Source organism: Erpetoichthys calabaricus, chromosome 6 (assembly GCF_900747795.2).
Source record: "Erpetoichthys calabaricus chromosome 6, fErpCal1.3, whole genome shotgun sequence".
NCBI classification, from domain to species: Eukaryota; Metazoa; Chordata; class Cladistia; order Polypteriformes; family Polypteridae; genus Erpetoichthys; species Erpetoichthys calabaricus.
In genome coordinates this window covers 172,614,929-172,628,173 of record NC_041399.2, presented here as the reverse complement: position 1 = coordinate 172,628,173, position 13,245 = coordinate 172,614,929, and the positions used below count along the sequence as shown (strand labels likewise).

At 37.9% G+C, this 13,245-nt stretch overlaps 1 protein-coding gene across 6 annotated transcripts in view; it reads right to left on the bottom strand.

The window, feature by feature from the left end:
- pard3aa (par-3 family cell polarity regulator alpha, a) overlaps window positions 1-12,836 on the bottom strand; it is a 971,084-nt gene extending 958,248 nt beyond the window's left edge. For 5 of the 6 annotated variants that reach the window (XM_028804120.2, XM_051929054.1, XM_051929055.1 and 2 more), the window contains exon 1: window positions 12,466-12,835. In XM_028804120.2, the coding sequence (XP_028659953.1) occupies window positions 12,466-12,585 (120 nt within the window). In that variant the 5' untranslated portion in view covers window positions 12,586-12,835. Of the gene's footprint in view, window positions 1-12,465 lie in introns of all 6 variants that reach the window. The other variant, XM_028804116.2, reaches the window with a different exon arrangement.
- Window positions 12,837-13,245: the final 409 nt, after the last annotated feature.

Here is a 13,245-nt window from a genome sequence, read left to right as displayed (position 1 = left end):
TTCCCTGTGTCTGTGTGGGTTTTCCTCATACATAACATGGATATGCAGGTTAGATTAACTGGTCAGTGTAAACTGCTATCACTCATAATGTTTACTGTGAAGATATTATTAGCAAGAGAGTCCTCCATTTTACTTTATTGAAGGAAGGACTAACAATGTACATTTCACATAACAGGATTGATGGCAGTTTAACATATACTGTATGAAGCAAAGAACCAATAGTACCTTTCAGCCTGCTGTACATTAAACTTTTGTCCTGTCCTCAGAAGAAACAAGACCACATGTAGGAGAGATTATTTTTACTTGCAATTTTTGTTTTTAAAATTCACATTTTTCACAGCTAGTTCAATGTGAAAAGGATACTTAAATGTAAAAAGTATTTATGCACATTTTGCAGTAAATTTACTGTAAAGTGTTATTTCTACATAAAAACCATAAATCCCCAGATTTTACTACATTACCTAATTCATATTTTTCCCCTCACACCACATGAATCACTTTTTCTTGCGGTACCTTTTTTCCTGCCACAAAAGCGTCTCATATGCATACCAAGGAAATGTTACCTCTACTTTAACCTCCATCTCCACCTCCACCTCCAGACTTTATCTACCCTTATCAGATGCATCAATTCATACTCCACCCTGGAGTAACTGGCAAGCCAAGAGTCACCTTCATTTCCCTGAGATTATGTTTGTTTTAAGTTAAGGAGAAATTCTAAATTGTAGGTGTGTGAGAGTGTGACCCAGTGCACCCTGCAATGAGCTGGTGCCCTGTAGTTGGCTCCAGCATGGCACCCAATGCTTCCAGCATAGGCTCCAAACCACTATGATCTCAGGCTGGATTAAGTGGGTTTAAAACATATTTTACATTATAACAATTACAACTTATTCACAAAATATACTTCATATGTGCAAGATGATTTACAGGAAGTTCTCAGCCTGTTCACCATCATGTTCAACACATATACCACATGTGGCACATAAATTGTCCACAAAAATTATATACAAGTATATACATAGCAGTACCAGTAGTATTAACCTGTAATTTTTACGTTAGCTCTCATGCCAATAAACTTGATTTCAGATTCTCACATAGGCCCAACTGGTGTCAAGGCTCTTCACTTGGGTGAAAAGAGTTTCTTTAGGACCATTCATCATACATACCAGATTTCAAATTCAGACTCTGTAAAACTAAGACATCCAGAGGAATGACCTTACAGAGAATAACCAGGTGTAGGATGTGTACCCAGGATGTACTATCAATGAGGCAGCAGCACTAACCTATGCTGTCATACTGTATTTGGTTAAAAAAAAGGATAGGCAAAATGGCTCAAGAGTTTTTTGTGACATTTATTTTCCGGCTTCCACTACCCAGAGCTGGAACAAACAAACACCTAACTAATCAAAGCAAACATTTTCCATTTCCGTGTCACTGTGAACAGGAGCCTGCACCAGAAACTTTACATTTATACACTTTTTTCATTACGTGTATTTCTTCCACAGAAATAAAAATCAAATGATAAATACAATACCATAAATTAAATACAGCATATACAACAGACACAAAAAATTGCCATGCAGTTGTTAATATGCATGGCTGCTGAGGAGTCTAATGACTTGTGATTAAGAACAGTGCAAGAATTAACTTACACCACATAAAATGTCAATGTATTTCTTGCCATATTCACTCATGCTGTTCCAATTCAGAGTAACCATCTAATCCAACATGGATATCTTTTGGATTTAAGATGAAGCCTCAAATGGACAGAATGCACATAATCTTATTCTAATTTAGAACTTTGTGTTTCATGTATTAATATATTATTTTGTGTTTAGTGTTTGATACTAGTTTGTATCCATTGTTATTTATTTGATCATTTTCTGTGTTTTTATTCTTTTGTCATCCCTTCTGAATATTTATGAAGCACTTTGAGCATGCAAAGGTGCTATTTAAATAAAATGTACTATTATTATTGATATTTTTAACCCAGCCACAGAGGATGCACAAACCAGTGTGTTTCTTCGTGCCGGTCCCAAGCCTGGATAAATGGGGAGGGTTACATCAGGAAGGGCATCCGGTGTAAAATTTTGCCTAATCCATATGCGGACAGATGATCCGCTGTGGCAACCCCTAACGGGAGCAGCCAAAAGAAGAAAAAGATCAATGATATTTTTAATATTCCATAGAAAGAGTGACAAGAGTGGAAGTCTGAATATAAATTGAACTTCATGGCTTCCCTACAATGTGCCACTGTAGTCTGTGTATTCAAAAAGCTTTGGACTTGCGCAACCTGCTAATGAAATGCAGCTCGGTTTTTGATTCCAGAGATTTCTTGTATGGGAAAGACAAGTGTCAGGAGATGAAATTCATAATTAGCTACTGACTGGTTTACTGTACAAAAACAAAGTTGCCTTAAACTTACATGCATGCATTTCAGTCCCCACAACAACTGAATCAAGGACACAATGGAACAGCACCACCCTGGAACTTTTGAATTGTGGCCCTCTGTTAACTTTTACGCTACAAACTTCTGTAGGCTCTGACAGCATTTTAAGAAGACAACAGCCAGAAGACTTCGAACACCACCTCTGCCAACTGCATATTCATCTCTACTGACTTTTATCATTGGTTTCTCAGCAGGGCTGTCTCTATGCTAATAAGAACAACACTAGGTCAAGACAAAGAAATGTTTAAGAAACCCTGTCCTGAATGATTGCGTAGTATATGCTCAGCTTGCATTGTAAGATAGATAGATAGATAGATAGATAGATAGATAGATAGATAGATAGATAGATAGATAGATAGATAGATATTGTTATGTTGTGTCCTAAAGAAGATGTTCTTCCTTGAAACGCGTCAACCAAGCCTACATTGTGCATCACATGAATGGATCAGTAATCCGGTGATACTTCTCTCAGTTTCTCTTTAGCTATTGCTTATCTAGGCCTCATGATATATTTTTTACCCAATATTTATTGTACAAACCTAGGACTGATCGGTTCATTAAGTGGGCTCACAATGGGTTTTTTTTCCCTATTGTTATATTTATTTTGTATCCATGATTTTTTCTCATGGTTTTCATTTTCCATTCTTGTTATACATGCTTTGAAGGTAATTAATCTGTATCCTTCAGTATGGTTTATAGGCATTGTAAATCTTCAATTGTTTCTTTGTTGTTGGGTTTGTAAAGTTTTGCTGTAAAGACATGTGGGTACTACTTTATTCATTTATGGAAACTAGCCACATATAACGTCATAAATTTTCAATTAAGACCAAGATCAAGGTCCTAGGCCCAGTGGTTCACAAATAATCAAGTGACAGACAGACACAACACTTAGCATTTTACATACATAAGATTACTGCTGTTGCAATTATTTTGTCACCATTGTGGCTCTGAAGTGTCACTATAAGCAAAACAACTTTTCCACTGTTCATTTCCAAGTTTTGACTTTGGTCTTTTTGTGAAGCAAACACTCCCTACTGGACAAAGAATCCAGCCCAAGTCCCTGAAGCTGTGAGACAGCACTGCTAGCCAAGTACAGCAATCGACACCACATCGGGACAGGTTGACAAGTGACTAAAAAAACAAAAATGGTCTGCTACCTTGTCCAAGCTTGGTCCCCTACCTTGTGTGCAATACTAACAGGATTGTCTAGAAATGCCCCCTACCCCAAGACTATGAATTGAGCTAAGCAAGTTGAAAAATGGTTAAAATTTTATCTGCATTTTGACTAATCAATAATTTTGACAAGCACTGTTCTGTTGTATCAGATAAAACATCCTTGAAAAACACAGTCACACTAGACATAATTCTAATGCAAAATGTCCTTCTCACTGGTTAAAAAAAGCAGTACAGGCAGACAAGAGTCATTTAAATCTGGCAACAATGAATATGTTAAATCACATTCTGCCTTCCATTAGTCATTTGGGAATTCGGCATTAGTGATTAATTTACCACACTTCAGTAATCGTTAGGGAACAATTTCCAGACTTAAAATGATCTGTACTCTTCAAGTTCTTATTCAATCATCTTGAACACGTCAGAAAGGCAAAGGCTTGTGGTATGATATCATTCATTTTTTCTTTTTACACAGGCGCCAGTCACAGGAGAAAAGGAAGATGAAAATTAAGAGATGCTGAACAATCAATAAAGGCTCCAGGCAGCCGAAATCTGACCCTGTATTTTATGATTCTTGTTAAAATGTTCAGCTACCCTCACAACCCCCTTTACCTACCAATTATAAGACTAATGAGGGCCTTAGTACAGGTCTGATTCAAGGCTGCTCCTGGTTCCTGTAGAAGCTGACTAACTCCAAAGCAAAGGTCTTTAAAAGAAACTGACAGAGGACAGATCGATTCCAGGAGCCGCTCACGTTCTGCTGAACTGTTCAAATGTCATCCCTGGATGCTCCCAACTTGGAAAGGCAATTTTCTTCAAGTACACACTGAACTTTACAGATTCTAGCAGGGCTACATTTGTACAGACTTTATTAATGCAGAAACTCATACAGAGCAATTTATTTGAAAGGTCTGAAAAATACAATGTCACTTTCAAAAGGGAACCAAGTTAAACAAATTCAATTCACAAATCAAGCTTGTGTCTGATATTAACTGTACCATGACATTCATAAACAAAAAGGGAGCTTGCCATTTAATAGGAGTTTCAAATTAATAGATGCAAGTCTCTACAATCTTTAATTTTTTTCCTTGTTGTTCTCTAGTCTTAACATACAGCTAAAACATTTCACCAGCAGCCAGTCTCATCAGATTTCAACTTTGACATTCCCCATCCTACTCTATAAATTGTCTAGTCCTCGCACAAGTTCATTCACATTTAATGTCTCTTCATTTTAGCTACTCCAGTTTATTAATCTGTTCAGTGAGGATACAGATTAAAATGAACAGATTAAAGTGAATACAGAATGTCCAAGTTAATCCATGTAGCAGCCTATTTCACACTTGGAAAAACAGGATGCTGCACAATATTGAACTTTGGTTATACTTAAAACCATTACATGCTTTTTTTCCAGTTGCACAGTGTTAAGCACTGCTACCTCATAGCTTCAGAGTCCTGGACTCAAATGCCACTCAGGACTCTACTGTTAAGGATTACATATTCAGCATCTGTCTGTGAGACTTTCTCCCACCACATCCTGAAGATGTGCAAATTTGGTTAATTAGCAACTCTACATTGTCCCTGTATGGGTAAAGAGGGAGAGTGGATGAGTCTGCACCCTGTAGTGTAGACAAGCATTCAGAGCTCATTTTTGCCTTCTGTCTAGCGCTACTGGTTAATGCAACACTAGATTTGACTAAGCAGGCATGAAAATGAACGAATGCTTTCATTTTGTTTGGAAAAATCGGAAAAAACACTGAACAGGGTTAAGCTTTATAGTGAACGTGAATTAGAATACCTGGAAAATGTAAAAAGAAGATAGAAAAAAAGCAATTTTTTGATCATGTAAGAAAATATATTCTTAACAAACTTGTAAATTACTCTTAACTAACTTAAATTTTATAGAAATGAGATCCAAAAACCAGTTATTATACTCGATGCAGATATTCAGACATTTTTCAAAAATGTTTCAATAATAAACTCATTCTTCTCAAAAACAAACAACTAAGAAGAATTCTTAGTTGTAGACCATGTTTACAACTGTGCCAATTTTACACTGGCATTAAGGCTTCTACTGCAAACTGCACATTTTTTTGTATAAGATACATCACTGCAGAGGCTTCTAAATACAAAGAAGCAGAATACTGCAGTATTGTGCGCTCTCTGAAGACTAATGAAAAGCACTGGATAAAGATGTAGCACTGCTCACAAATGACAGACTTCAGTATTTAATTAAATAAACCACACAATAATGTACATGCAAGGCAACTGCTAGACAAATATTACTGACTACATCACATAGTGACATTTCTCTCATCTGCATTGCATCTTGCATGAAACACTGATATAAAAAGCAATAGTTGTCAACAAATGAACTCCAAAATAAAAAAAACCTAACTTACATACTACAAAAACAGATGAGAAAATTAATCAGGTAATGGAACAAAAGCAACTTAAACAAGTCAGTACAGGCTGGCTGTACCCAGTGGAGGAGACAAACACACTGACTGGCAGCTCTCGAGCCCTCAGAGAGGAAACAGCAGTGATTTAAGGACTGTCACACTGAATAATCGTAAACTGTGTAGTAGCCAAGTTATTAACTATAAGGGTGCCCCATCAGTCTTCGCACTAAAACAACAATGCATGTACCTGAGTTAGTATGCTCTCAGCCAGTCATTACATTCTAATAATAGTAATGGATCAAATAAATAAATAAATGCAAATATCTAATTGAGGAATGGTGAAATTTACTGTAAGAGCAGCTTTATTTACTCACAAATGTCTAATGACTACCAACAGATGGTCTTTTCCTTTTTTATTTTTATTTTTTTGTTATGAAACACACTCATGGAATGGACACAAGTATAACTTATAAAAAATAAAAGCAATTTGGAAGTGAACAGAGGTATTGCAAGAATATCCCATGCTGTTACAACCAACCACCATCATGTCCTAACCAAAATAATAGCATGGAATTGGGGCTCATGTGATGTATACAACCAATCGTAAACATGTTGTCACTTGGTGCCATGGCCCACCTGCCAAGTTGTTTTGCCTGCCTAAGGAAAAGTCATCCCAGATGGAGGATCGCAGGAATCGTGGGAAAGAGGGGTCCTTTCATCGGATTGGTTGGCCCAGCACTGTTTCAGCCGTGGAAAGGCCAAATGGGGGAGGCAGCTTGAAGGATGAGGTCTCCAGTACTCTACACAAATCCAAATCTTTTTATGGGATATATCATCTACTGTTAAATTCTGCTATGTAATTCTAAAATTTATATTTTTTATTTTTTAGTATATTGAGGAATTGTTCTGTTCTGTGAACTGCATTGTATTGTATTGACCCCCTTCTTTTTGACACCCACTGCACGCCCAACCTACCTGGAAAGGGGTCTCTCTTTGAACTGCCTTTCCTGAGGTTTCTTTCATTTTTTCCCTACAAGGTTTTTTGGGAGTTTTTCCTTGTCTTCTTAGAGAGTCAAGGCTGGGGGGTTGTCAAGAGGCAGGGCCTGTTAAAGCCCATTACGGCACTTCCTGTGTGATTTTGGGCTATACAAAAATAAACTGTATTGTATTGTATTGTATGTTGCCAACAGATCACAATTCAAGGGACAATTACAAAAATAGACACTGGTAAAAATAATATTGATCGCACCCTGTTGTCTGCCCTTGTCTACCAAATGTCTTGTGCTGTTGGGCACTCCACACTGTAGAAGGAATATGCAGTTTGGGACATCAAATATTTTTGCAAAATACAAAGACTATCCATAGTTAATTGAGCAGTCATAAAACTGGCAAAAATGGGAAAATTCAGTCAATATATATTATTCAGTCAATATATATTATTCCTCACACTAGCATGACACTTAAGAATTGGGCAACCAAAATGGCATTAATGCTGACAAGCCAAGGTATACATTTGAAAGGCGCACACTTTAGTGAACTTCTAAAACTTTCAAATTTCATAACGAAAAAGGGACAAACTCTAATATTCACGTCACTTGTCTTTTGCTGTGGTATCTACAGTATTTCACACTATTATAGTGTTTCACATGTAGAATAGTTCAGATTCATTCAGTTTCAAGCATGCCTTTTTCAATATTTATAATTCCTTGACTTCCTAATATCAAATGGTAGAAGATCAATAAAACTTTAAACAATTCAATAAAATTACTTGAAAAAATATTTTGACTATGTTTTTGCACTTCAAGGATAATGTGTTCATGGCTTTGATGCCATTTTTATATATAAGCTATAAACACCTTCCCCTAATGCTTTTTCTTCAATGTTTAGTTTATGCCACAGATATTGTTGCACTCAAAGCTTAAGAAGAAAACTGGCAGGAATTGCTCATCTATCAATAGTGAGGAGGAAACTGAGCAGGAGCAGAACCCTAAGCATGGAGGCAGAGAAATTCCTCTGACAGTATTTGTAAAGAGTTATATGCTTTGTCCATTCATTCATTACCAATCTGACTGAATCTAATATGGGGAACATGAAGGGACTGGAGCCCAATTTCGGTATTAGGAGAAAATACAATGCATCCATGGTGAGGTACAAAGCACAACTCAGGGTGCACTCATTCAAACAAGCCAATTAAGAATTGCCAAAAAAACTTAACCTGCATATCTTTGATATACGAGGAGAAATATGAAATAAGAAATACTAACTTAAATAATAATGAGATGCAGTGTTAGAAACCTCAGCCCTCAAACTGTTCACCCACCTTTTTGCAAGTGACATTTTTAATAAAAAATAAACATGAGTTTACAGAATGGTGCCAATAATCATCGGAATGATGGAGGTGTATGACAATAAAGAAATCTTAGTCAAGTAGCTGCACAAAAGCAGAAGTTGTACAAAACAAAAGCTGCCCTTATCAGCAATAAACGTTTTCAATATATACTGCATCCCCCTATAAGAAAATAAAGGGAGTAAAACATGCAATTTAAAAACTGAGGGACCAAAAGACTAGACTTGGTTAGAGCTGTGTACACCAGCCTAAGATTAAAAATGTCCTCACACAAAAAAACTAAGCTCTTGGGTCATAATGGAAGTAGCCAGCTTCAAGAAATCCACATAAGTGTTTACAATGGCATACATATACATACATGTACACAGAGTACATAAAAATAAGTGGAGGCTTGTGTCAGCATACATCTTGCTGAAACAACAGTGGAGTATGGGTGGTGGCAACAATGAAATGCAAATCTATACTTAAAAAAGCTTGAAAGAGATCAACAAAAAAAATGGGGTTTTTTTTGTGTAGAATTTACTTAATCTATTGTTCTAAACTTTTATAATCGAACTTCAGGATCATTAGAAAACACAGCCTACCTTGACAAAACTTTGAGCAAAGTAAGTCTACAGATGAACATATATCATATACAAGTAAATATAGAATTACAAACACACAGACACATATATATCATGTTTGAGATTGAAAATTCATATAAAAACTGTATGCTAAGATAGATTGGACATTATTTGTTCCAGACGGAAATTTAGCCTTTTACAGAGGCTCTTTAAATAAATAAATATATAAATACACACACACACATTTTTTTTATTATTATTATACTATATTTTATATATATATATATATATATATATATATATATATATATATATATATATATATATATATATATATATATATATAAATAAACTGGCACTATAGACTAAACACACTCACCAGAATGACTAAAAAGGAAAAAAATTTCAAAAGAAAGAAAACTTGTGACATGAGGCATTATGCAGGTGCATTGCTCTGGTATAAAGGAGCCCCAGTAACATTTCTTGACACACTTCTGCTGAATAATTCTTTGGTTGAAACTACTCAGTGTTAATGTGTCAGAGAAAGGATGTGCAGCATTATTCACAATGGCACTCGGTTTTGCTTTAATTCTCTCAACTCCTACTTTCCAGAGGTTAGAGTGTCTCCCAAAACCTGTCATGCCCTTTTAATTAGCTTGTTGATTTTTGGGCCTCTTTTAAAATAGCTCAGCACTGAAAACTGCACTGGTCATCACAGAATTCTAGAAGATGTAATGGATGTGTAACTACCTACATTAAAGAATCCTAGACTCTTAAGATATCAGAGCCTGCTCTGCCCTTTCTTATATACAGTAGTTCCTCTGTGTTACAAAACCAGCTCAACCAGTCATTGATATTGACACCTAAGTACTTGCAGGAGCACACTTATTCCAGCCACATTAAAAGTCAGAAACTAGTGATAAAATGAACTTTAAAATATTTGATAACTCTTGCCTTACATGTTCCTACAGCATTCCTCATACGTCTTTCCTCAGTATCTGTGTGTTTGAACCTCTCTTACCCAGTGCTTTCTGTATCAATTTCATTTCCGTAAAGTCTGCTTATAAGACTTTGTCATTTCAAGGCGCATTGCTTGCCTGCAGTCTGCTTTTTGACTACCTCCAGTGGTAAACAGTCCCCCATTACCCACTGTGAAATCACCCTTTATATTTGTGCAAACACTTCCTGGCTTTGAAGGAAACTTTCAGCGTGCCTCCTACACCTTAACTCCTCCTCATGTGGCTCAACCTGTCTTGCACTGCAATTCCTCTGTCTAACGCATCACCAACGTCAAACTGACCAATAAGATTGCTTGGAAGGACCAGACAGACACACACACACACACAGAGTAGCATTTTATCACATAGTACAATAATAGGCACATGGTGCATCACAAAAATCGTTTTTATAATTTTCACTGTGAGGTTGCTTCAAAGATCAACCATACAGCAGCACTTGGTGAAATAAGCAATTGAAGTAATGTGAGCAAAAGTCTCAGAAGTCTGCTTGATAGATGTTTGCAGGTCACTTATTTGGGCATGCATGGCATCAGTGAATAGTGTTTACAATTTTAGATAATGTCAGGTCCCATACAGTTGCCAAAATAATGAAATTACAATGAAATACATACTAGTTAAAGCTAGACTTGGTATGTTCCCTGAGGACATCAAAATGAATATTCATGACATACCAAATATAAATACAAGCATGAAAACATACATAAACATAACTTAAGGAACCTTCAAACCAATTTAGTATTTTTATTAATGTACTGTTATACAACCATAAAATATAAACAGAAAGCATTTATGTTAAACGTGATGTTTTAAGTGATATTACTAAAATGTACAAACAACTATGGAAATATATACTGCCATGTGTTAAATGTCTTGGCCTCAGTTTAACTAAAATGATGATTTTCATTATGGACAGTCATTAAAAATTGTATGTTCTTTAAATTATAAAACACTGGCTCAAATAAGATGAATATAATAAACATTCTTCACTTATCTAATTTTTGCTCATTACAGTACATTTATTGTATAAAATTAAACATTGTTCTAATGAGCCCTGTACAAATTATCTGCCCAGTCTTTTTTCTTGGTTTAGGATTTCACAATAAAAAGACCACTATAAACTACAATCATTAGGAGAATTAAGTTTACTTTTAAGTGCTGGCCACTTAAGTGCCAATCGAATCAAGCTTCAGAGGTCTTTACATTGCCTAACCTCAACAGCTATAGTTTCATCTCCCAATTATTAAAAACATTTTTGTATTTGCTTGCTTTACTGAGGTCCATATGAGTTAATAATACCAATACAATAATACTACCTAAAACATAAAACAAGCCCATGATCACACGTCCCAGGATAACAACGTCAGTCTAATTAAAGACGTTAATGCACAGACCTCGGTGAAAAGCAATTTTACATTACTGCCAATTGAGAAGAGAGCAAGTCCATAAGCCTGACCTTTAATATGTCAGCCTTCGTCCTACAATGGCTGGTAACTGCTTCGTCTTAAAATGCTCTCCAAATACCAAGTCAGTGACTGAACTATGTTTAATTTTAAAATGTTACGTTTCTTGACAAGCGCGTGGCTGTTGAATTGGTCAACTTGTAAATGTGGTTAAATAAAGTCAACCCCGCACATCTAAGAGTCTGTCTCAAAACAGTCACATCAAAGATTGTTGGATCTAGATCTAAACGTACTTGGATCACACAAGACTACAAAATTTACAAAATCGTTAAATGGTACATGTAGCGCCTTTCACTCCAGACCGTCAAAACACTTGAGAGGAATTCCAAGCAAAAAGAAAAAAAAACGTTTAACCACAATTCAAGTGTTGTCTAGTGAACGGCTAAGATGGATAAGTTACACAATGTCCTGAGCGAACACGAGGGCACCAAATTCAGACCAAAGGGGGTGGCGAGTAGTGGGCGCACTGCCAGTCCGAATATTCTGTTACAGAGGGTCCGTCCACATCAGTATACAATGGACACACTCACGGCGGTGCCGCGCTGCAACGGACAGGGAGAAGGGAACTGAGAGCAACCGGCACAGTCGGGCGTCGTAGCTGCCAGCGACCACACTTTCGTGACACACAGGTGAGCACTTCGGGGGTCCTTCGTCCGCACGCCGCATCGGCTTTCCACCCCCACTCCCGTTTCTGTGCCAGGACTGTTGGGATGGGGGCTGGCAGCTTCCCTCTTCAAGGGCCTGCTCCGGTTTTGGAAGCCTGCGGATGAGCCGAGGGATTCCGCACAGGATAAAAGTTTTGCCCCGCGTGCGGAGAGCTGCCGTGGTCTGCTCTTTTTTTCCTTTGTCTTATTCGCTAAGCCCCCCTATCCGTCTAAGGAGAACGCCTGCTCCACATCTGCAAGTTTGGGAGTCGATCTCCCAGAAGGCGGGAGACGCAACGGGGCAGACCCGCCTGGCCGCGCACCGCGCTCTGCCCTGCTGTGCGCCGCTCTCCTTCCCCTTCTCTCCCAGAAAAAGCGCCATATTGGAGCGGTGCGAACTCGGGTGCAACTTACCTTAGCAATGGCTTTTTTGTATCTCATGACGGCCTGTTGGATAAGGTTGTGTACTTTGATATTGCCGTCACCGCAGGGCACCACCACCCGGGTCCTACCGAAACACACCGTCACTTTCATACTCTTAAGCGATCGCCTCAATCCACAGGCAAAACAAGATAATCCCGGTACGACAAATAGGAAAGGAAAGAAGCCAAATAAATCCCAAATGCTGTTCTTCAGGACCCAGAGAGTTTATTGAAACAATGTGAGCCGCGCGCTGGCTTCACCGCTTCTCCATGGTGGCCGTTTGCGCAGCACGGCTCAAGCGCTCCAGTCCCGACCACCTGTTTAGTGTTTCTGACTGAGTGAGCTCCGGCGGCGCCGCTGATCTGCCCGCAGAGGAAAAGAGATCGACAGAAAGGAGAAAGAGAGCGAGAGCTCCGCTAATGCGAGGCACAGACTCCCCTCCCTGGACAAGTCGAGAATTGACTAACCGAGGTGAAGTTTCAGGGCTGCGTGGAGAGCTGCCAGAAGACTAGGAGCGCAGCGTAGAACGACTTTATACAAAGGCTTAAAGATGGGGAGAGTGTAGGGATCGGCTGAGAAATAAAGTGAAGTGTAAATCAGAATATTACAATATAGAGGAATGGAGAGGGCAAAAGTGGACATCGGGATACATACAGTAAGCGAGGGGAAAGTGCAATTCAGAATGTTAAAACATACAGAAATGGATAGAGTAAAAGTGGAGATATCTATGAGGGGAGAGTCAGAATATTAAACTATACAGAAGCAAATGTG